This window comes from Geotrypetes seraphini, chromosome 11 (assembly GCF_902459505.1).
Source record: "Geotrypetes seraphini chromosome 11, aGeoSer1.1, whole genome shotgun sequence".
Lineage (NCBI taxonomy): Eukaryota > Metazoa > Chordata > Amphibia > Gymnophiona > Dermophiidae > Geotrypetes > Geotrypetes seraphini.
In genome coordinates, this window is record NC_047094.1 from 12930389 (window position 1) to 12956466 (window position 26078).

At 43.0% G+C, this 26078-nt stretch overlaps 1 protein-coding gene across 6 annotated transcripts in view; it reads left to right on the plus strand.

Moving 5' to 3' along the window:
• TNRC18 (trinucleotide repeat containing 18) overlaps window positions 1–26078 on the plus strand; it is a 223838-nt gene that overhangs the window by 112774 nt on the left and 84986 nt on the right. For 3 of the 6 annotated variants that reach the window (XM_033914995.1, XM_033914993.1, XM_033914994.1), the window contains exons 12-15: window positions 4191–4324; window positions 5615–5743; window positions 20139–20310; window positions 20445–20817. In XM_033914995.1, coding sequence (XP_033770886.1) covers window positions 4191–4324; window positions 5615–5743; window positions 20139–20310; window positions 20445–20817 — 808 coding nt within the window. The remainder of the gene's footprint in view (window positions 1–4190; window positions 4325–5614; window positions 5744–20138; window positions 20311–20444; window positions 20818–26078) is intronic. The other 3 variants (XM_033914997.1, XM_033914998.1, XM_033914996.1) reach the window with 2 other exon arrangements.

Genomic DNA, 26078 nt, shown 5'->3' on the forward strand with positions numbered 1-26078 from the left:
AAGGCCGGCCCTAAACAGGGGCCTGGGTGGGCCAAACGGAAAATCTGGAGGGCACTGCATCTGGAGTCAAGTTGGGCAGAAAAGATCCCTTCGGCTCGTTTGATCTGCTGTCGGATTCTTTGAAGTGCTGGGGCAGAGTTTCATCTGATGGCGCTATATACTTTTGTCTTTGTTTGAGATATGTATTAGGGGGATAATTTTACGAAGGATTTTTTGGTACATTAAAAGCCTAAAATGACCTCGCAAGTAGGGTTACCAGATTTTTGGTCCGGAAAAAGAAGATGTGTGGCCCCACCCTGTTTCACCCCTGACCCCGCCCCATACTACCCACAGCCCCACCTCATTCTGCCCTTCCCTCAACACCAGCCCCACACAAACCTCATCTTTTCGGGGCCGCATCAGGAGGGCATCTGCGCACGCACGGATGCAATGCAGGATCTCATGCTTGCGAACGTGTGTTTGACGTCACTGCCCTCCAGATGTGGCCTCGGTCCCGGTGCTTTTCAAAACCTGGACAAAGTTCTGGGTTTTGAAAAGCCATCTGGACGCCTGGACAGCCCTCTAAAAAGAAGGCATGTCTGGGTAAATCTGGACGTCTGGCGACCCGTAGCCCTACTCACAGGTTATATGTATAAAATATGTGCAGTGACAAGAGGGGTTCATAGACAAAATCGCGCGAGACAACGGCGCGCTGACAACTGAGCGCAAGGTTGACGGCGTGCCGAAGAAAACCACTATTTTAAAGGGTTCCGACGGTGGGTGTTGGTGGGGAACCCCCCTATTTTACTTAACAGACATCGCGCTGGCGTTGTGGGGGGGTTTGGGGGGTTGTAACCCCCCTCATTAGACTTGAAACCAAACTTTTTGCCTGTTTTTTAGGGAAAAAGTTCAGTTTTAAGTATAATGTGGGGGGTTACAACCCCCCAAACCCCCCACAACGCCAGCGCAATGTCTGTTAAGTAAAGTGGGGGGTTCCCCCCCCCCCACACCCCCTGTTGGAGCCCTTTAAAATAGTGCTTTTCTTCGGCGCGCCGTCAACCTTGCACTCAGTTGTCTGCGCTCAGTTGTCGGCGCACCGTTGTCTCGCGCGATTTAGTCCCGTCACCGACAAGAGGGTGAGTTATGTAACTGCTCGTGGGGTGTTGTTTAGGTGGAGCAAGAGCAGAATCACAAAGTATCACATAGGGGTCGATATTAGTGTGAGATTTAACTGGGTAGACTGGATCCCTCCCCCACTTAACTGCATAGTGCTGCTAAACCTCATATGTGATTGTTGTGGCACTACAGGGCAAATTCTCGAGAGGTTACCGAAATTTAGGCGCCGCGATGATGTGTTGATCGTTTAACTTTCTATACTGCCCTGTCTGATGCATAGGTCCGAGCGTATATACAGTACTCCGCCGATATTCACAGGGGTTCCGTTCCAGGAACCCCTGCGAATCTTGGAAAAACTGCGAATATGTTTTTTTGTGGGGGAGACTGGAGAGGGCAGCGGGGGAGGCAGGAGAGAGCAGCCGGAACGCCGGCGGATAAAGGAAATCACTCGCTGTGTGCTCCGACCGCCTCTTCCTGTACTAAAGTCGGGCCTTACCAATCAGGAGCTGATTGGTGAGGCCCGACTTTAGTACAGGAAGAGGCGGTCGGAGCATACAGCGAGTGATTTCCTTCACTCGCTGGCGCTCCGGCTGCCCTCTCCAGCTTTCCTCTCCTGGTTGGTGGTTCGCGGTCGGAAAATACCACGAATGACCAGGACCGCGAACCGCCAACCATGAATTCGCAGGGGAGCACTGTACTTTCTTTCTGTGGTTCAACCAAAGCATTTTACATATATCTTCCATTTGTGTGTTGCACATACCTATACAAGCTCTAGGCGACATATATGTTATGTGAATTGAGTTTTCTATTCAGTTCAAGGTCGGATTGCATTATAAGAGGTTGGGTCAGTTACCCAGGAAGTTACAATGGACAGATCGACACGGACATTCAATAGAGTTGCTAGTACAGGTTAAGTACAACTATTAAAATAGTTAGGTCATAGTTACAAGTTCAAGTAGGTCATCATTGGGTCATCGTTGGTTCATCATTATGCATTAGACAGTTTAGAAATGGGCTTTTACAAGTTACTTAAGGTTTGGCTCCTTGTCTTGGTACAGAAATGCTTTTAAAAGTTTTCTGAACTTGAGATAGTGGTCACAAGATTGTAGTGTTGGTTCCAGCATTTTGCTAATTGATGTTGGATGGATAAGATAATTTGCCTGGTAGACTTTATAGCGTTACATGTTGGGAATTTTAAGTGGAAAAGATTTCTGATGAAATATATGTTGGAGGCACCGTGGAGTAGGGTGGTCAACTCTGTTAGGTAGTTGGGAGCATTCCCTGTCAAGATCTTAAAGGTACTGATGCCTAATTTAAACTTGATCCTTGCGGTTATGGGCAGCCAATGTAGTTTCATTTAGTAGGGTTGTAGATGTTCCGATTTCCATAGTCCATATGAGAGTCTTACTGCTGCATTTTGAACTAGTTGTAGGCACGAAAGCAATGTTTTAGAGCAGTGGTCTCGAACTCGCGGCCTGGGGGCCACATGTGGGTCGCCAGATACTATTTTGAAGCCCTCAGTATGTTTATCATAATCACAAAAGTAAAATAAAACAGTTTCTTGATCATATGTCTCTTTAGCTATAAATGACAATATTATTATTAAGACTTAGCCAAAAGGAAAGATTTAGAAACTATAGTTTTGCCTCTTGCAAAATTATAATTTCTTTCATAAGACATTAACTATTTTTTCTGAGGCCCTCCAAGTACCTACAAATCCCAAATGTGGCCTTGCAAAGGGTTGGAGTTGGAGACCCTTGTTTTAGAGTCAAGAACTAGTGTTACATTACAGTAGTCTAGTCGAGATAGGATTAGGGCTTGCACTAATATTTGGAAAGCCTCTGTTTCAAAGTATTTCCTGATGGATCTTAGCTTTCTCATCACGAGGAAAGATTGTTTTATTATTGATTGTACTTGGCTCTTCATGGATAGGTGTATGCAGGTAACATTGTCTGAAATTTACAGCTGAATGAAGTGGTATCCTATTGCCACGTGAGAATGATTAACAGCCTTTTTTTTTTTATTCCTTTTGAGTTGAATTGGTTCTCAACTCAGTTCTTAGGTTTTTAGGGTATCCACAATGAATATGCATGAGATTAATTTGCATGCACTGCCTCTACTGTATGTAGATCCATCTCATGCGTATTCATTGTGGATATCCTAAGAATCCAACTGGCTCCTGAGGACTGGGTTGAGAACTACCACGTTAGAGTCTATTTTATTGAAAATTTAGGATTGATTTTTGATATTTTGGAGCATTATTTTACTATGGAATAATGGACATTGAAGGCCATCACACTTACTATATTGATTTGGATGGAGTTGTTTTTTTTTCTGGGATTTCTGTGATAGTAAGGGTTAACAGTGGCGTAAGCAAGAGTAGGAGGCTTCCGGGTCAGTGGCGCTCACCCATGCCCACCTCTTCGTGCCTCCCTTACCTCATGATACCTTTACCAACGCAAGGAGCTTCTTCAGCATGCTGCTCGCGCCGGTATTGGCTTTCCCTCTGACACTACTTCCTGGCCCCGCAACCCGGAAGTGATTTCAGAAAGGAGCCAGGCCGGTGCAAAGAGTGGGCCTGAGAAGTTGCTTGCGCTGGTGAAGATTTAAAGAGGTTCGGTGAGGGGAAGGGGAAGGGAGGGTTCGAGCGTGGCATGGAGGGCGGGTGCCCCCACCAAGATGGTGCCTGGAACGGTCTGCCCCCACTAGGGTTACCAGATTTTCCATTTGGAAAATCCAGACCCCTTAGATCCACCCCCCAGACATGCCCAGTTTTACCCATCATGCCCCAGTCCCGCCCTAGCCCCGCCCCTTGCTGTTGGTTGGGCATACATTCATGTGACGCGATGACATCATCGCGTTGCTCTCCTGCCCGACAGCGATTTTGAGGGATGCTTTTCAAAGCCTGGACAAAGTGCCGGGCTTTGAAAAGCCACTGAGGGTTAAACTATGGCACAAGGTGAGCCTGATAGGCTGAGTATCTCCTCTAGCCACTTGAGGTTTTTCTTTTTTCTGCATTCTTTAATTTCTTATCCATTTTTGATCTTTGTGTTTTGGATCAGTGATCAATTATGTACATTTCTCTTCATGAACAGATTTATTCTAAGTCATCGCTGGAGACCATGGATGCCATGGAACTAGACTACAGGATGAGGCTGGCAGAGCTACAGAGGAGGTACAAGGAGAAACAGAGAGAGCTGGTAAAGCTGCAACAGCGTCGGGACCCTGAGTGAGTGATCTCTTGTTTCTCTTATGTATGCCTTTGTGGGGGGGTCTTATGGATGATCATAGAGAGCATCTCAGAATTCTCAAAACATCAAACACAATTTGAGTGGAGGAGCCACCTAGTGGTTAGGTTGTGAGTTTGATTCCCACTGCAGCTCCTTGTGACTCTGGGCAAGTCACCCTAACTCTCCATTGCCCCAGGTACAAAATAAATACCTCTATATAATATGTAAACCACTTTGATTGTAACCAGAGAAAGGCAGTACACTTCTCCCTCCGAATTTGCGGGTTTAGTACTCGCAACTGTGGTTATTCGCGATTTTTTTGCCTCCTAGTTTTTAAAGGCTGCCTCTGATCCATCCCTGCCTCCCGGACCTCCCCAGACCTTACCTGGTGGTCTAGCGGTGACGTGGGACAGGAGTGATCTTCCTACGCTCCTGCCCTGTGCAGAGCCGTCATCAAAAATGGCTGGTATGAGTTCCTGTGGTCTCACGAGACTATAACGGGAACTCAAGGTAGCCATTTTTGTTGATGGCTCTGCAGGGGGCAGGAGCGTAGGAAGATCGCTTCTGTCCCACGTCACCGCTAGACCACCAGGTAAGGTCTGGGGAGGTCCAGGAGGGAGGCGGGGGTGAGTCAGAGTCAGCCCTATCCAGTCAGTTATTTGCAAATTTTCCATATTCGCGGGCCGGCTCTGCCCCCAACCCTCGTGAATTTGGAGGAAGAAATGTATATCAAATTCCATCCCCTTTTCCTTTCACACACTAAATAAAAAAAGAAGACAATATTTTTTTAAAAAATGTAAAGAACGTGAAAATGCCTCAGGACGGTTAATGGGTTTTAAAAAACCCCCCAATCAAGCAGGCACTCGGAATATCAAATTTTTAGAAATAGTAAAGACTAAAATCAGATCAAATATTATCTCTGCTCTAATGAACAGTCTTAAATGTCTTCCTGGGCCTTGGCGATGGGAGCTGGTGACGATAAGATGTATAAATTCTCAGTCGATATTAAATCTGATGATCGATGCTGAGGCCCTGGGAGAAATTTAAGACTGTTCATTAGAGCAGAGATAATATTTGATCTAATTGGTAAAAAAAAAAAAAAAAGGCATGTGACAATATTTTGAAGGCTTTTTCATACACACACAGATCTGGTCTACTTATCAGTGACTCGAACTGCAGGATTCCCAAGCACGCTCGGTGATTTGGTAACTTCCTGTGATAAACTAAGATTTTATCATTCATGAGTTAACAGTCAAGCATGCTTTTTTTTTTAATTGCTGTTTTTGTAGGGAGAAACGTGATGAGAAAAGTAGAAGTTTGGCAAGAAGGGGGCCAGGGAGGCCCAGGAAGAGAAAGCATGGATCATGTGCTCTGTCGCCCCCTATGGAGAGAGGGAAGAGTGACAATAAGAGCAGAAAGTAAGACTGGAGTCTGAAAAAGATGGGACTGTCAGGTGCACGAATTATGGAGGAGAAATGAGATTAGTCTTTCAGCTGATCGAAGAAGTGCATAGACTTGAGAATAAGGCTTGCATTCATGGAGGGTACTTTGGTTAAATGGCAAAAAAGGTGCCTGTTTATGAAGGCTGCATATGTTATTCATTCAGAGAAAAAAAAGTAAGATCGTCATATCAGAAGTTTTATAATCCCTTATTAGTAATAATTGTTAGAAAGGATTACCATTTGCTTGTTGTATAATCACCAGATTTACATTTCAAAACACTTTTTCAAGCCAACCCCCCCTCCCCCCAATTTTGCATAAATCTTTTCAAATAATAAGTAAATCTCTACTCAGTAATTCAGTCAAGATGATTCAATAAACCTCCAGCCAATAACTCAATCGGGGTCCTGACTGAATTACTCCTAGGGGCAATTATAGGGTACCCTGAAGCAGAGCCAGCGCTTGAAATGTGATCATGTTGGTGCGTATTTTGCTTATCTTTAAGATATTTTTTACTTCTCATTTTTTGCTTGAAAGATGTAAGTAAAGTTGGTGTTTTTGGGCTTGAAAAAGTGTGTTGAAATGTGGATCAGGTGATTATATATGGAGATGGTAATCTCTACTGGTGATTATTACTAATAAGGGATGGTGATAATAGAGAATGACACAGTGACAGAATTTGTCCCCGCCCCCCCCGGGAAACCATCCTGTGTCATTCTTAGTGTCTATCTCAACCTCAGTCCTTCTACACCAGCATTCTTCAATGCAAGGCTTGAGGATCAGTGGCTGGGCCCATTCATACTCTGATTCTTATGTGAGCCAAGTATAGAATATTGAACCCATTGTGACATCACTGATGAGGTTGGCTCTTATTGGTGGAATGAAGCATCATGACATCACAGTATCAGCTTTGGATATCAAAGACTGTCATTCTTTAGTGTCTATCTCAACCTCAGTCCTTCTACACCAGGATTCTTCAATGCAAGGCTTGAGGGTCAGTGGCTGGGCCCATTCATACTCTGATTTTTCCCTCTCTCCTTATAGGATGACACGGGGACAGTTTCCTGCAGTTAACCACGAGGATGGGGACAAATTCTATCACTGTCATAAATTATGAAAATCCTATTTCTTTTTCTCTGAAGAAATGACATATGTTAAGAATTATATAATTACAGTATTATTTTTTTTTTTACGGTAATATTTATTTCTTATCTACATACTTTGGATGTTGATTTTAATTGATTTGTTTTTTAAAATTATTTTTCGAGAATGTTTACGAAGATCAAAATAAACGCAACAACATACATAGCTCCAGTATAGAACCAAAAGTAAACAAGTTAAACAAAGAACCAGAACATCGTGTTTCACTTGATTGCGACATATATAGTCACCTTTAAATTTTAAATTTTAAACTTTACATCTAATTTGTGAAGACGCCCCCCTGCAAAGATCTAACATAACTAATAAGAAGTGAAAGAAAGATTTATGTGACATGTGGAAAAGAGAAATAACAATGCAGAGTGTATCTCAACACACAGCACATAGGGCGATAATCTGATAGTTACAGGCCTATGGAGAAGGCTTTCCCACTACTGAGTTTTGCACTTCTCCCACTAAGGCAACATCTTTTCATGTTCATCTGTCAAATCTTTTCATTGTACAAATGTATCATCTGATAACCAGAACATTCTCCAACAGCTGGCTAAAGTCAGTCTAGCGCCAGCATTTAAGCAATGACGCACAAGGCTATTTAAATTTAGAAGTCCCTGGAATACATAGTAACATAGTAAATGACGGCAGATAAAGACCCGAATAGTCCATCCAGCCTGCCCAGCCTTACCTATTCTATAAATTACTGATGTAATGTAAATCCTCCTTTTTCCTAGCTATTTCTGGGCCAGAAACCCAAAGTTCTGCCTGGTACTGTGCATAGGTTCCATCTACTGAAGTCTCCGTCAAAGCCCTTCCCAGCCCATCCTCAACCAAATGGCCACATGCAGACACAGACCGTGCAAGTCTGCCCAGTACTGGCCTTAGTTCTTCAATATATACCATTATTTTCTGATTCGAGATCCTCTGTGTTCATCCCACGCTTTTTTGAAACTCTGTCACCGTTTTCCCCTCCACCACCTCCTTCCAGGCATCAACCACTCCTCTGTAAAGAAGAATTTCCTAACATTACTCTTGAATCTACCACCCCTCAACCTCAAAGTATGTCCTCTGGTTTTACAATTTTCCTTTCTCTGGAAAAGATTTTGTTCTACGTTAATATCTTTCAAGTATTTGAACGTCTGAATCATATCTCCCCTGTCCCTCCTTTCCCATAGGGCAGTGGTCTTCAACTCAAACCCTTTGCAGGGCCACCTTTTGGATTTGTCGGTACATGGAGGGCCTAAGAAAAAATAGTTAATGTCTTATTAAAGAAATGACAATTTTGCATGAGGTAAAACTATAGTTTATAAATCTTTCCTTTGGCTAAGTCTTAATAATATTGTCATTTATAGATAAAGAGAAACATGATGAAGAAACTATTATTATATTATTTCATAAGTTTCAAATATGGTAGGTAAGTCTTAATATAATATTGTAATTTATAGCTAAAGAGACACATGATTAAGAAACTGTTATAATCTTTTGTTAATTCAAAAATTACAAATGTGGTAGGTAAAGCATTGGTATTTTAAATACTGAGTTCAGTATTTTACCTTTTTTGAAAAGAGACGGCTGAGGGAAGATAGGATTGAAGTCTACAAAATCCTGAGTGGAGTAGAACGGGTACAAGTGGATCAATTTTTCGCTCTGTCAAAAATGACAAAGACTAGGGGACACTCGATGAAGTTACAGGGAAATACTTTCAAAACCAATAGGAGAAAATATTTTTTCACTCGGAGAATAGTTAAGCTCTGGAACACGTTGCCAGAGGTTGTGGTAAGAGCGGATAGCGTAGCTGGTTTTAAGAAAGGTTTGGACAAGTTCCTGGAGGAAAAGTCCATAGTCTGTTATTGAGAAAGACATGGGGGAACCCACTGCTTGCCTTGGATCGGTAGCTTGGAATATTGCTACACTTTGGGATTCTAGAATCTTGTTACTCTCTGGGATTCTGGAATCTTGCTATTCTTTGAGATTCTGTATGGAATATTGCTACTCCTTGGGTTTTGGCCAGGTACTAGTGACCTGGATTGGCCACCATAAGAACGGGCTTCTGGGCTTGATGGATCATTGGTCTGACCCAGTAAGGCTATTCTTATGTTCTTATGACTAGAAGCTTGGACACACTTCTCTGACACCAAGTTATCAATATTGGGATCAATATTCTTGGAAACATGCAACTTTCAAAACTGAAAACAAATGGGCGTCACTTGTTCCTTTGAAGAGATTTCACTTGGTTCATTTTTGAAAATAATTGTTTGCATGAATATGTGCTTCTGAACATGGGCAGAATCCGTGCAGCTAGGTTGTGAATGTTTTTATATTTGTCCTTCAAAACAAACTGATAGAATTCTGTAATTCTGCAACTGTTGAATCTTTCTTTTAGCGGAGAATCACACTGAAAATCTATTAATTCTAGTTGAAGTTCTTCAGGTGCCTCATCAACCCTACATGAAAATGGTGACCAGAATATGTTAAAAATGTTTTCCATATTCCTGAAGCATTCAAATCGCCCGTCGAAGTCTTCTTCCTTTATAATTTTGGTAGAAAACTCAGCAAAATTAATTTCCTCTTCTGCCGTAATTGCAAACTTCAAAGTTGGGAAGTGAGCAAGATTTCCCGCTTTAAACTGAACTTCCCAAAGCTGTAGTTTGCGCAGTAATGCCTTAATATTGTCAATCGGATTCAGTGACCAACTTATTGAGGCCTTGCAGGTTGACATTCAAATCATTCAAGTAGCCAGTTACGTCTGTGCCGAATGCCAGATCACGTAACCATTTTGTATCATCAGAGTGAGACATCTTGATATTTACTTTCAAGGAACATCTTTATTTCATCTCTCAAATCCCAAAATCGTTTGAATGCTCTTATATGCGAGTGATACAGAATTTCGCTGTGCTCACAGCCAATTTCTTGTAGAAAAGTGTTGGAACTGTCTGTGGGGCAAGTTTTTTGAGCAAAAAAACAACGTAAAAACTGCAGAGGGTGTACAAGGTGCAGGCGTTGTTTATTAAAACAATCAAATTGCAGTAAAATATACAACCTTATTACCAACCAGGGGACCCGACACGGTCCGTGTTTCGGACAACACCTTCCTCAGGGGTCCGTGGTGGTTAAGGTGTGAAACAAAACCGCACAAAAGATATCAAACGAACGTCTGCATGGTAGTATTCGCGTGTAGTATTCGCTTCTCTACAATTGTTCCATACAGACGTTCGTTTGATATCTTTTGTGCGGTTTTGTTTCACACCTTAACCACCACGGACCCCTGAGGAAGATGTTGTCCGAAACACGGACCGTGTCGGGTCCCCTGGTTGGTAATAAGGTTGTATATTTTACTGCAATTTGATTGTTTTAATAACGCCTGCATCTTGTACATCCTCTGCAGTTTTTACGTTGTTTTTTTTGCTTGCTGCATACTTCACTGCAGACCACGTTGGAATTCTCTTTTGTGCAAGCTTTTCGAGCACATATAGTTAATAATTTTAACTACAGGCTTCAAAATGTTGTCAGCTTTTAAAACACGGCCACAAAGTGCACCTTGATGTATGGTTTAGTGGAAATGCACAAATGGAATAACTGACCCTTCATCAATAATTTTTTCTTTTATCTTTCCTATAACGCCGTGCACCATCAGTAACCAATGATGCTAGCTTCAACCAAGACAATTTTTCCTCCTGGAACATTACTTTCATTTTGTTAAAAATGTCATCAACTTTCGTAGTGTCATGCATTGGTATTAGCTGGAGGACTTCCTCTGTTATTGTGAAGAAAAACGGAGAGCTGTCTGTGCTCTTGTCAATTGCAAGTAGAAAAATTAAAAGAATCTTTCCGCGTTTTGAACCAGTTGCTCTTTTATATCTGAAGCTAGTTCATCAATTCTACTAGCAACTGTGTTTGGCGAAAGACTGATTTCTTTAAACGCATTCAGCTTTTCAGGATAAATACACTCTACTGCCTTGAGTAAGCTGTCAGTGAAAGGCTTGGAATTTTCTGCAATCGGTTGTTTTTTTTTTTCAATTATCTTTATTAACAATTGCAAATGAACATACAACCACGAGCAAAACAAGCAGAAAACATAGCAGCCAGTAACAGCACTGGATACTAGGACAGCAAATGATCGCAGTACAAAAACCTCATGGGTGGGTGCCCATCACAATTGACATTTTAAAAGATCAAACCCCGCCAAACAAACACACATAAGTCCCACTCCCTCACGTTTTTGATAAGATGTAGCTTACTTTCACATTACCTGTTTACTGTTTATTAACTCTCTGAAATATATTTTGATGAGCGCTTAAATCCTCCCGTAGCTTCCCTTGCACAGATTCACACTTCTCTCCATGCGCAGTCTGAAAATGGCGCCTTCAATTGTACTCCTTTGGGACTGTTTGCAAATAAGACATAACGCCCGATTAGCACTCTCGCAACAAAAGTACCGTAACTCCCACTTCTTGTTGAAAATTCTATGTTCGTCTTCAATTGATCGGGTTTTTTTTTTTTTTTTTGCTGCAGCTCGGCTTAGGAAAAGGCGCGTCTGTAAGAACACGCGTATAAATATCAATACTTTTAACACTGGTATGGACGCACAGACCACAAGCTGGTGCCTCCCAGCATTCAAAACAGACCATCCGATCGGAAAATGGAATTGCATCTTCTAACGTTGCTAGTGGCTTTGAGACGAAACAATGGCTTGGCAGCCATGTTATTAACTCCTAACTCAGTTGGCGAATGATAGATGGCAGAATTTTCAAGGTAGGCCTTGTAGCACAATATTGGATTGTTTGGGGGGGAAAAAAGGTTCATCAATATCTTATAAAGAATGCAATGGTATAAGTTATTCAAGAGTTCATATTATTTTGTAAAGTATTATTTTTAAAGAACGTTTTATTTTGTTACCTATATTACTGTTGTGATTATGATAAACATATCGGGGGCCGAAAAATAGTACCTGGCGGGCCGCGCATTTGAGACCACTGCTCTAAGCTATACATATTCAGGGTTTCCAGTCTCTCCTCATACGTCTTTTGGGACAAACCTCCTACCTTTTTCATTGCCTTCCTCTGGAACGCTTCAAGTCTTCTTATATCCTTTGTCAGATACAGTCTCCAAAACTGAACACAATACTCCCAAGTGGGGCCTCACCAATGACCTGTACAGGGGCATCAACACCTTCTTTCTTCTACTGGTCACGCCTCTCTCTATACAGCCTAGTGTCCTTCTTGAAACAGCCACTGCCTTGTCACACTGTTTCTTTGCCTTTAGATCTTCAGACACTATCACTTCAAGGTCCCTCTCCCCATCCGTGCATATCAGCCTCTCACCTCCCAGCACATATGGCTCCTTCCGATTTCTAATCCCCAAATGCATTACTCTGCACTTCTTTGCATTGAATTTTAGTTGCCAGATATTAGACCATTCCTCTAACTTTTGCAGATCCTTGGTGTCTACTATGTTACAAATCTTGGTATCATCCCCAAAAAGGCAAATCTTTTCTTCCAACCCTTCAGCAATGTCACTCACAAACATATTGAACAAGATCGGTCCCAGCATTCGAACCCTGAGGGACTCCAATACTCACCTTTCCTTCCTCCGAGCAAATTCCATTAACCTCTGGCGTCTGTCTGTCAACCAGCTTCTAGTCCAGTTCACCACTTTGGGTCCTAACTACAGCCCGTCAAGTTTGTCAGTCACCCAATCAAAGAATTCAATCAGATTCATCTGGCACGATTTACCTTTAGTAAAACCATATTATCTCGGATCCTGTAACCCAATTCGGCCTTTTCTTTATCAGTTTCTACATATTTCTCCCCTTCACCTATGAGTCTCACAATGCCACTTTTGCAATTCTTCCTATCATTAATATATCTAAAAAATGTCTTTTTACCATGTCAGTTTATTTTTTCTTCCATTTCCATCTTTGCTTTCCTGACTACGTGACCAGCCTCTCTTAACTTTTCCAGATATTTTTGCCTGTCTTCCTATTCCTCTTTCTATGATTTTTATAGTTTACGAAAGCTAACCTCTTTTTCTTTACCTTTTCAGCTACTACTTTTGAGAACTAAAGTGGCCTTCTTTTCCTCTTACTTTTATCTATTTTCCTCACAAAATAGTTTGTTGCCCTTACAATAGCTCCTTATAGTTTCGCCTATTGCTTTCCTACGTCTTCCAGATTTTCCCATCAAGATAACAATTCCTTGACATAGTCCCAAAACTGAACAAAGCTAGTTTTTTGATAGTCTAGAAGCTTCACTTTTGAATGAGCCCTCTCTACGCCTGTCTTAATGTTAAACCACACCGTGCGGTGATCACTGGATGCCATGTCATCACTCACTATAACATGCTTTCATGTTGTGTAACTGGGGACCGGGAACATTGTGTAATATCCAGGCATACAGATAAGTAATTCACAGTGTCATGCATCTACTGTATTAATCTCATTGGACTCTTTTCGGCAATAATCTTGTCTATCTTCAGGGGCTGATTAATGCAGATGGCGAGCTGTCCATAGCGCTCTAAAAAAGAACATGCATATTACTTTGAAAGTTAGAGAATATACTCTAGCGCTAAGGGCCCGATTCTGTATAGTCTGCCTAAAAGTTGGCACCAACTAGTATGACGCTAAGCACGATTCTGTAATGCGTAGGCGCACTGTGTAGAATCACGCTTGGCACCATCTAAGCAGGCTTAGGCATCGCTAGGCGGCCTAATTAAGGCACACCCAATTTATGCCAGGGTTTTCTTCACTTTCACCTAAATACCTTCACCTATGTCAGGTGCCTATCAATGCCTAATTCACCAAGAAGCGGCCAGTGGCGTCATAAGGGGAAAGCGGGGGCAGCCGCCTCGAGCGCCATCATGGTGGGGGCGCTGGCACCTCAACTTCTTTCTGCCCCCCCCTGCTCCTTCCCACTCCTCCTCCCCCCCTCTAGCTCTTTGCCGGCTGCTTGCTCTAACATTGCTTCTGGGTCCCGCGACTTGGAAGTGACATCAGAGGGCGAGCTGCCACCAACGCAGGCAGCAAGTTAGAGATGCTGCTCACGCCGGAGAAGCCAAACAGGTGCGGGGAAAGGGAAAGAGCGCGTGCACGGCGGGGGAGTGGAGAAAAAAGGGCAAGGGCAGCGCGCCACTTCCCCAGGTGCCTCCCACCCTCGCAGCGCCAGTGGAGGCGCTCAACTCGAAAGTACGGCCACGATCCAGCCCTAACCATGGCCACTTTTAGATAAGCACTTTGGACTAGTTGCCTAAATGTTACAGAATCGTGTTTTTCAACTTAGGCACCTAAATTTCAATTGAGTCAAATTAAAACCAATTATGTTTTGTGTTTTGTGCCAATTATTGGTGCCAATTAAGCCTATTAATTAAGTTAGACGCCTACATTGACTAGGCGCCCCGATGTAGGTGCGTCACTTAAGGTGGACTGTATAGAATTTGCAAAATCCAGGTGCTTGAAACTAACTCTTGTGCTGTATGAATTCAGAATTTCAAAACAAAACTGCAGGAAAATGTACAGGGACAGGAAAATGGATTAAAATGACAAAATAATTAAAAACAATACAGACAAACCTTGGTTTGCGAGCATAATTCGTTCGAGAAGCACTCGTATATCAAAGCAAATTTCCCCATAGGAAATAATGGAAACTCAGACGATTCGTTCCACAACCCAAAAACTTTAATACAGTACTGTATTATACATACTCGTATTGCAAAACCTCGCTCATTTAGAACAGTCACTCCACTCCCGCAGCATCAGAGAGAGATCCATTGGCTCAACTGTGATGATGTGACGCGTGTATACTGTATGTACTCGTATTGCAAGACCTCGCTCGTTTAGAACAGTCACTACACTCTTGCAGTGTCAGAGAGAGAAGAACCATCGGCTCAGTTGTGATGATGTGACGCGTGTATACTGTATGTACTCGTATTGCAAGACCTCGCTCGTTTAGAACAGTCACTACACTCTTGCAGTGTCGGAGAGAGAAGAACCATCGGCTCAGTTGTGATGATGTGACGCGTGTATACTGTATGTACTCATATTGCAAGACCTCGCTCGTTTAGAACAGTCACTACACTCTTGCAGTGTCAGAGAGAGAAGAACCATCGGCTCAGTTGTGATGATGTGACGCGTGTATACTGTATGTACTCGTATTGCAAGACCTCGCTCGTTTAGAACAGTCACTACACTCTTGCAGTGTCAGAGAGAGAAGAACCATCGGCTCAGTTGTGATGATGTGACGCGTGTATACTGTATGTACTCATATTGCAAGACCTCGCTCGTTTAGAACAGTAACTACACTCTTGCAGTGTCAGAGAGAGAAGAACCATCGGCTCAGTTGTGATGATGTGACGCGTGTATACTGTATGTACTCGTATTGCAAGACCTCGCCCGTTTAGAACAGTCACTACGCTCCCGCAGCATCGGAGAGAGAATCACCATCGGCTCAGTTGTGATGCGTGTATACTGTATGTACTTGTATTGCAAGACATTGCTTGTATATTAAGTTAAAATTTAATAAAATGTTTTGCTTGTCTTACAAACCAAGTTACTTGAAATCCAAGGTTTTACTGTATATACATAAAACACATCCAAAAACTGGTCCTGTTGTGCAGGTGGTCCGGACCTGACACTGTCCGTGTTTCTTTTTTATTTTTTTTTTTAAATCTTTATTCGTTTTCAAAAGCCAACATTAAGTGCAACAGATTAACAAACAAATACCCGTATTACAATAACCAGCACTCAATACAATCAAAGATATAATAAATCTATTATCACCCCCTCCCGCACCCTCCTGGATGTGCATAACAGAAATCAGAGGGAAATACGTATGTTCATTTCATACAAAATATTGTTAATGGATCCCAAATTTGCTTTGAATTTATTATACTGTCCCAATGTTAACGAATTCATATGTTCAAATTTATAAATTTGGCATAAGGTTTCCCACCCAAAATTATCATTTATATTATCCCAATTTTTCCCGTTTTTCTTGATCAGCTGCATAGCAACTGCTGTCGTGCCGAGAAGCAGCCTATTCTGATTTGCATCGATTGGACTTTTGGGCATTAATAATGTTCCAAACAACACAACATCATACGTCAATGATAATGGAACTTCCAGGATCATAGTAATTGGACCCCATATAGATCTCCAAAATTTAAGTATCAAGGGGGGCAATAGAACAATAGATGATCCGGTGTCATAGAAACATAGAAACATAGAAAGATGATGGCAGAAAAGGGCTATAGCCCATCAAGTCTGCCCACTCTTCTGACCCACCCCATTAAATCTGAGTGCTAATGATCTAGTTCCTTAACTCTACCCTCGTAGGGATCCCACGTGTATGTCCCATTTATTCTTAAAGTCAAGCACGCTGGTGGCCTTGATCACCTGCATTGGAAGCTTGTTCCAGTGATCTACTACCCTTTCTGTGAAGAAATACTTCCTGGTGTCACCATTTAATTTCCCTCCTTTGAGTTTGAGCTGGTGCCCCCTTGTGACCGAGGGTCCTGCACTTCTTCCTCTGGGGTCCTGCAAACAATGGTTTGATGAATGTAAATTGCACATTACAAATTTGATACCAATGTGAATACAATGTTCCCCTGGTCATTTGCAGTCCCGGTCATTCGTGGTATTTTCCGACCACGAATGACCGGGCAGGAGAGGGCAGCCGCAGAGGCAGGAGAGAGCAGCCGGAGTGCCGGCGAGTGAAGGAAATCACTTGCGGTATACTCCGACCGCCTCTTCCTGCACTAAAGTCGGGCCTCACCAATCAGGAGCTACGTGTCAAAGCAATGTGGGATCCATTAACAAAAGTTTGTATGAAATGAACATACGTATTTCCCATTGATTTCTGTTATGCACATCCAGGAAGGGTGGGTGAGAGGGTGCGGGAGGGTTTTTTTTATATAGATTTATTTTATCATTTGATTGTATTGAGTGCTAATTATTGCAATATTTGTTTGTTAATCTGTTGCATTTAATGTTGGCTTTTGAAAATGAATAAAGATTAAAAAAAATAAGAAACACGGACCGTGTCGGGTCCGGTCCACCTGCACAACAGGACCAGTTTTTGGATATGTTTTATGTATATATTTTGTTTTTAATTTTTTTGGTCATTTTAATCCGTTTTCCTGTCCCTGTACATTTTCCTTCAGGTTTTTGTTGGTTCTTTTTCTTTTGCCTTTGAATTCAGAATTTACCATGAATAAAATGGGGGAAGCAAATCCACAAACCCAAATACATACAATAAAGAGTTGAATTGTACGAATCAGACTGATGACCACAACCAATTATAAAAATGGATGAGTAGAACATAAGCAGTGCCTCTGCTGGGTCAGACCAGAGGTCCATCATGGCCAGCAGTCCGCTCATGCGACGGCCCATCAGGTCCAGGACCTGTATAGTAACCCTCTATCTATACCCTTCTATCCCCGTTTCCTTCAGGAAATTGTCTAATTTTTATAATAGGTTGTGGTCATCAGTCCGCTTAGGACAATTCCACTCTTTATTTTAAGTATTTCAGGATTTACCATGCCTGATTTATTATGAAGCTGCTTGGTATGACAACAGTGATCCTACTCAAAATGTCTCAAAAGGGTACGAAATTTTAGCTCACGCTTTTCAGTCGTACTGCGGCCGATGACAGGCTTTAGTCACATTTGCTACACGCTGTAGGTTGGGCCCCTTATTGTTCCTACAAATGACAATTGTACAGAAGAGAAGGGCATTAGCTTCTGGAATTAGGTTGGTTATATAGGGCCTAGGAACATGGCTTCCCAAATGTGTCCTGGGGACTCCACAGCCAGTCAGTTTTTCAGGAATATATGAGAAAAATGTGTAAATATTGGAAACCCACCATATGTAAATTTACTTTATAAATATACATTGTGGATGTCCTAAAATCCCAACTTGCTGGGAGCAGTGGCGTAGCGAGGTCGAGAGGTGCCTCTCTCCTACCCCTCCTGCCGTGCGCGTGGCCCCTCCCCTTCCTCTGTACCTCTTGAAGATTCGCTGTGCGAGCAGAAACCTCAAACTGCTGCTCGCACCAGCGTCGGCTTTTCCTCTGACATCACTTCCTAGGTGCGGGTCCAGGAAGTGGCATCAGATGAAGAGCTGAAGCTGGCTCGAGCATTAGGTTGGGATTGCCACTTGCTCCGTGAACGTTAAAGAGGCACGAGGGAAGCCGTGGGGGGGGGGGGGGGGAAGGGGCAGGGGAGGGGGAGGGGGAGAATAGAGAGGAGGATGGGTGCCATTGTGCCCCCACCAAGATGGTGCCTGGGGCAGAACCACCCCTCTTTAACTATGCCACTTGCTGTGAGGTCTGGAGAACAGGTTTGGAAATCCCTGGCCTAGGATAAAAAACTAATATATTCTAATATTAAAAAGTTAAGAGGCCCTTTTACTAAGGCACGCTGGTGAATTTAGCATGCACACAGGGGAGGATTCTCAAAATTTACCGTCCCTTTAACGATGGTCGCTAAACCAGCTTCAGCCAGTGGAGCGGGGCAGTATTTTCCCAGCCGCATATCGGAACGGCTCACTGTGGTCTTTTCCGAGCTTCCTGGCAGACTCTGACTCTGCCATGCAAATGTATTACAATGAGGTCATGAATATTAATTAAGGTGGTAGTAAAACCCGTTCCCATTCCCTAAACTATACGGTTCATAGACAATTGAATTGTCTTGCGCGGAGATATAGTTGCACGCAATTGTCTTTAGCGCAATTGTCTGTGAGCGCCATTGTCTTAGCGCTGAGTTGTATGCGCGCGATTGTCTTGCGCGCTTTTGACCTGTCACCAAACTATACTACACCGTTCTTCTTGTAACTCTTCTGGAAAAGTCCAGAAGTCTCTTTGTAATCATCCTGGAAATGTCCAGATGTCTCTTTTGTAATCCGCCCAGAACTGCAAGGTTGAGGCGGAATAGAAATAAGTAATGTAATGTAATGTAAAACGAGCACTCCGGGTAATTCTTCATCATTGCCGGGTGATTCCTCGAGCACGGCGCCGGCTTTTGACATCCAAACATTACTGGCTGGTCGGGAGGGGGGGGAGGCATACTGTTTTTCTAGCTATGACTCCTCATAAAATAAAATATACCATCCACATAAATTTTAGTACAGTGGTGCCTCGCATAAAGAACGCCTCGCACAGCGAACGCTGCACACAACGAACTTCATGTCATGATTCATACAACGAACTTCGTTTCACACAACGAAGTCACCCAAGCTTCCACGATCGCTGCCGATGTATTGCATCCTTCCGCGCAGGCACTGCAGGCAGTCGTTAGTCACTGCGCTTAACGCGTTTCACATAACGAACTTTTCGCATAACAAACTTGCTCCTGGAACGAATTAAGTTCGTTGTGTGAGGCACCACTGTAGTTTGGGGGGGAAAAATGATCTCGAGTTCTTGCATTAAAGGCGTGTCTTATGCGCGCTTGTTGAAAGCCGATGCTTGCACCTCCCCTCCATCCAATAGCGCTGGCAAGCCTATGATTGACGCAACGACGTAGCGTTTGCTGGCGACGTGTGCGTGTATTGCGCTCCCATAAGGCATACCCACTATATGCGTGGCTACGGCATAGCTTTTCCCGGCACATCTACGCCTCTTACCATGGTCTATACTGCGCGAGTGCCAATCGCTATTACCAGCGACTCATTGCATGTACATTTGACGACCTTCCGCAAACCTCATTTGCATGCGCGGTTTTTCAAGATTGACTCATGTAAGTGCGGCCCATCGGATTTTACCGCCAATATTAGAGAATCTTCCTCTTAGTATGTGCTAAGTGCCATGTATCCCATAGGTATATAGTGAGATGCACTGCATTTTGCGCTTGCAAAATCCAATAGTTTGCCATAGCAAAAGGACTGATAAATAAAATTATTTCTGTGCAGAAATTTGTATGACAGGCCCCAGCAGGAGTAATATAGACATATATGTACGTACATGTCTGCGATTTGATGTCAATGCGGAAAAGAACCACCTGCAGTTTTGGCGGAATTAGCTTTTGAATTAAAGGGTCATATTTTTCACCTTTTCTTCTCCACCCCCACCTCCCTTAGTACAAAAGATACAGAAGTGCACACGGTCTGCTTTCCCTCACTAGAGGCTAGATACAAACCTGTGACGTGCATATTATTATCTCTGTAAGATGGACCTTTGTTTTCGGTACTCACTACAGACTTGAGTGAACTCTTTTTCTCTGTTGTCTGACTTTCAGGCTAAGCAAATCCTTGCTGCTTTCAGAAGACTCTGAGACAGGGGAAGGGATGAGGAAAAGATCAAAAGGGGCATTTGCCGAGGAGGATGAGATGGAAGGTGTAAGTGGAAAAATGAAAGGGAGGAATCGAAGCTGGGATGAGCATGAAGGAACATCAAGTTTTCCAAACGAGGTCAGTACAGTTGTGATATATAGGAATCCATGTGAGGGGTGGGGTAAGTTTTGAAAATTGTCCAACCTGTTAACATGTCTAATGTGAAGAATCATGTCTACTTCATTTATTACTTATCCCTCTATTTTTTTCAGATTCAGGAAAGGAGTAGGAAGAAAAAGAGAACCAGTGATCAAGAGCAGTTAGCAAGCAAGTTGGACAAAGCCTTGTCGCTCACCAAACATGACAAGCTGAAGTCTCCTTTTAAGTTTTCAGACACATGCGGAAGCAAGCAGAAGTGTAGAGAAGGAGGCAGCACCAAATATTTGACTCCCCAAGAGACCTTGCTGGGCAAGGATGGGCAGAAAAAAAGGACCAAAGGCTTAAGTTTGCCACTGAAGATCTCCAAAGAAGGTAAAAACAAAATGGCTGCCAAAATTAAGAAGATGGAGGTGGGGTTAAAGGTCAAGGGTCTGCTGAAGGCTTCTCATTCACCAGCCATTTCGGAAATTAGCAGCTACTCGTATAGTAAGTGACATTTACATTTCATTTTATGCTCAAAATTCTTTTCTGTGCTCCCATAAGAGTGTTTCAGACTGAAGAGCTATTTGCCGCTCTCTAATTCTTATGCCATAAATGTGAAGCAAAAAGGATGAATCAGCAGATATTAATTTATATTAACTTATAAACTTGGTTTTGTTTTCATTTATAAAGGTTTAGATAAAGCAATTAATTTGATGCAAATGTTTGACTATGGCATTTGTTGAGGCTGATCTGGTAGCTGAGATGGAAAACCTGGGTCAGGTCTTCCATATTTCAAGAATGGGAATGCTGAAAAGTCCGTATTCACGGCCTCTGGTGAGGAGGGGAGGGGGAGTTCCTTGATGCAGTAAAAGGTGGCATCTAATGGCCTGGGCAAGGGCCCTACTGTGACTTGTAACTTCTAGATATATCTGTCTCACCACTTCGTGTTCCCTGTAACCACTCGCACGCGCAATGCCAACCTGTTTACCTACCCTTCCCCAAAGGGATGCACCCACAAAAGATTCCTCAATAGAACTCTCTCATACCAAGCTGGCAGATGGACAAACTGCCTGACCACCCTCATCTCATCTGCCCCATCCTACTCATCCTTCAGGAAATCTCTCAAATCTTTCCTCTACGACAAATTTCTTGAACCCCCCTCATCACCAAATAATCAAATACCTCCATCCAGTAATTGATACTGGTTGTCTTCTTGACATTCACCACCCTGTATTGGTTTTGTACACCGCTTTGTCCTTTATAAGCCTCTCGCACTGCCTCTCTACTATATATATATATAATCTCCGCTGTATACGTACAGTCTCCTGCATGGTAAAATTACATGGTGCCTCGCTGTTGAAACACCTTTACTGAATATGTACAGTTCTCATTGTATCTTCGCTATAAATGTACAGTCTCTTACATTGTAAACTGCTCTGAATTGTTTGTGGTACTGCGGTATATAAAATAAAGTTATTATTATATTATTATTATTAGTCATTAGTTATATTATTATATTATTAGTTATTAGTATAATAATATTATTATTATACTATATTATTATTATTATACTATATTATTATTATTATTATTATTATACTAATAATAAATATAATATTATTATTATTAGTATAATAGTTATATTATTATATTATTATTATTATTATTATTATTAGTCATTATTATTGTAGTGGCTGGGGAGAGGTTATTAAAATGTGGGGAAATGCTGAATAGATGCCTATGAATACCTTTAAGGAGGCCATTTTGATGAAGTCATTTCCAGATGTAGGTGGCCATACCCAAGGGTTACAGAATTTTGACCAGTGTAAAATTATGCATGCTGACACGATGGGGTAGAGTTTGGGCAGAGGGGGCAGGGGTTCATAGGTGCATGCATAGATTATGAAAAGTCTAATTTACATAACGAAACAGGAAAACCACCCTCTCAGAGGTAGAGTATCGAAAATAACAGCGAAGGCAACCTGAGGTGCTCAGATAGTTTGTTGCATCAAATGAGACTCCACCTGTAAGTGTTTCGGCCCAACGGCCTTCATCAGGAGTCTCAAACTCTGTGGCAATCCTTTAGGGAAAGCTTTTCTCCACAGAGAATGGTGTCATTTGGTTAACACAGAAGACATGAGGGTTATAAGGGGTCACTGCTCCCTCCAAGCTGAAGATGCAAGCTGAAGCTGGGACAGTAATTGCTGTGGTGGGATGGGGGGTGGCTATAAGATCTCTCTGATGAAGGATATTCTTTGGCTTGGAGGGAGCAGTGACTCCTTATAACCTGCATGTCTTCTGTGTTAATCAAATGACACCATCCTCTGTGGGGAAAAGCTTTCCCTAAAACAGTGTCTCTCAAATCTTTTCAGCTCCGGCACACTAAACAGAGCAAATGTTTTTTTTGTGGCACGTTGTCATTGAAATGATAAAATAGCAAAACCAATTTTTTAAAAAATTAAATTTGAGAGTTATTTATTTAAAGTTCTTTAAGCTATGTTTGGGTAATTGTAGAATAGAATTGCTAATCAATGCGATGGATGTGCTTGTTTTTGAGTGCAAATTAATGTTGAAAGTCATGTGTGGTAAGTGTGGGACCCAATCATGCCCCACCATTACGCCTTCCCCCTGTGTCCACTTCATTACCTACACATGCAAAAAGAGTTGCACATTTAAGTTATACCGTCTAATATTCAAAGTGATGTAACTGGGCCAGAGCCTCTCCTGCCCATTTAACTCACTTATCATGTTAAGTGCCGCAGATTATCACCGCTTAGTCAAACAATGCCACTAAATATCACCTTAGACCACCCAACAAAAAAGTGGGGCCTGTCAGGGGTGGTGCAAAAGGGACTTTGGGAAGGAGCCAGACGTCTGGGAAAACCTGGACATGTCCTATTTTTAGAGGGCTGGCCGGGTTCCCAGATGGACTTTCCAAAACCCGGCAGTTTGTCCAGGTTTTGGAAAGCCCCGTGCTCCGGCCGTGTATGGAGGGACTTCAGCAAGCATGCACGGATGATGTCACAAGCATCTGCGCATGCTGGAGGCCCTCCAGACATGACCTGGAAGTCAGGAAAAAAGAGGCGAGGCTTCTTGGGGGCGGGGCTGGAGGCAAAACTGGGCGGGGCTGGAGACAGAAGGGGTGGGGACAGAATGAGGCAGGGTCATTTATCTGGATTTGCCCTTTATTAAATATGGTGCCGGCAATATTCAGTGTCTGGACCCACTTAGTTATGCTGGTCCCTGCCGAATATCAATCGGGAACTGTATAAGCTCCGGCAGCCATCCCCCAGTAAATTTAGCCCCCGATATTAAATGCTGGCATTCAGACATGGCCCAGCACTGAATATCCAGGCTAATTTAGCTGGCGATGAGCAGTGTTTTAAAAAAAAATAAAATGCTGACCTCTGCGGGCAGAGATGCGGCCCCTCCGGAGGCAGCAATGGATGGGAATCGATTTTTCCTCTTTTTCTCCCTGTGCAGTCGTATCGCTTGCATAGCCGTCGGGACAGCCATGAAGTAAATACCCTTGCCTTCATGAGAGTGGGCAGAATATTTTTGCCCCAAGTCATCAATATAATATTGAATTTTTTCAATGTAGTCATATTTTAGACTGATGTATACAGCCAGTGCATATTTTTGTAATCTTAAAATTGAGATATTGAATTATATTGATTGAGGTATTGAATTATATTGATGACTTGGGGCAAAAATATTGAATATTTTTACGTAGTCATATTTTAGACTGATGTATACAGCCAGTGCATATTTTTGTAATCTTAAAATTGAGATCAGTGTTTCACAAATCTTTTGAATGTGTGCAATAGTTAAGGTTCGCATTTTCAAGAGAACATAAGTTATAAATTAAAAAAATATGCGATGGCTGGATGGAGAGGCTACGTATGGGGAGTATTCTCCGGGTCCAGGGTCCAGGTCCCTGATCATATGTTTTCCTTAAGAGTGAATTGATGAAAAGTTTCTATGCAGATTTAAAATTTATGCATATGACGTTTGGACATTTTCCTTTTGAGCTCCCAATCTTTGAATTAAAGTTTCCCCTTCTAGGTTGTTTTGACTAAATCCTGCCCAGATGTTAACATGTATGGAATTCTATCATTTACATCAGGGGTCTCAAAGTCCCTCCTTGAGGGCCGCAATCCAGTCGGGTTTTCAGGATTTCCCCAATGAATCTGCATGAGATCGATGTGCATGCACTGCTTTCAATGCAGATTCATTGAGGAAATCCTGAAAACCCGACTGGATTCTGGCCCTCGAGGACCGGAGTTGTCCACCCCTGATCTAGACTAGGGATCTCAAAGTCCCTCCTTGAGGGCCGCAATCCAGTCGGGTTTTCAGGATTTCCCCAATGAATCTGCATGAGATCGATGTGCATGCACTGCTTTCAATGCATATTCATTGGGGAAATCCTGAAAACCCGACTGGATTCTGGCCCTCGAGGACCGGAGTTGCCCACCCCTGATCTAGACCAGGGGTCTCATAGTCCCTCCTTGAGGGCCGCAATCCAGTCGGGTTTTCAGGATTTCCCCAATGAATATGCATGAGATCTATGTGCATGCACTGCTTTCGATGCAGATTCATTGGGGAAATCTTGAAAACCCGACTGGATTGCGGCCCTCAAGGAGGGACTTTGAGATCCCTGATTTACGTGGCCTGCTCTCTGCAGTTACTGGACTGAAATGTGTCGTAATGCACACTGTCTTTGCAATTGGCGTGGAGGCGCTTATCGCTTCCTCCCGAGAAGGCCGTAATGCAGCCCCGGCAGTACTGTACACTACCACAGGGTGCGATCCACATCCATTCTCTGCCCAGTTCCCGCCCTCTCGCGCGGCGTGCAGTAACCTGCGAATTGCACAGCAGAACGTACGCGCGCAGCTTAACCGTTAGACTGAGCGGGTTTCTTTTTCGCAAGTTCGGGAAAAGATTTGATCTTTTTTACACTGAACGACAAGACTTTCTGAGCCCTGAGACGGGTGGTGACGCTGAAACACGGCCCATGTGGGGGTCCATCGTTAAAGTAGAATTACCCGGAACTTGAAGGCCTTTTGTGCTTTTTTTGTGTTCCTTTGGTGCGGAAATGTTAGCATCTTAGCGATAATATGCATACGTGCGTGATTATGTACACGTATGCACATGTAAATGCAGACAATCCACTTAAGTGCAATTTTGTAAATAAGTGCATACCTTACACAGCACATATTTTCCACACGCCTGAACTCACGTGTAAGTTGCATATGTAACTACAGCATGTAGGTGTGAGCACTTATACCAGCTCTATGGCTGTCAAAAGTGCTCTCGCTTGGATTATAGTCACGTATTTTTGACCTGTTTCACTCGTGGGCATCTACTTCTTTTACATATACAGTAAACCTCCCCGTATTCGCGGTTCGCAAATCGCGGACTCAGTAATTCGCGGTATTTTCCGACCGCCTCTTCCTGGTACTAAAGTCATGGCTACGCCAATCAGGAGCTGCTTTGATACGCCAGATAGCGTGTCAAAGCAGCTCCTGATTGGTGGAACCATGGCTTCAGTATCATGAAGAGGCGATCGGAAAATGTGCCCGGCTCCGTAAGTACAATTTAAGCACCCGCCGGCGCCCCAGCTGCCCTCTCACGGTTTTTCAAAATTCGCGGGGGTTCCGTTCTGTAATGTATCCTAAACCCGCCTCTCCTCTTCTCCCGTTCTCTATTTCTGTGGACAACATCCCTGTCTTGACAGCTTGTAACCTCGGGGTGATCTCCTCCTC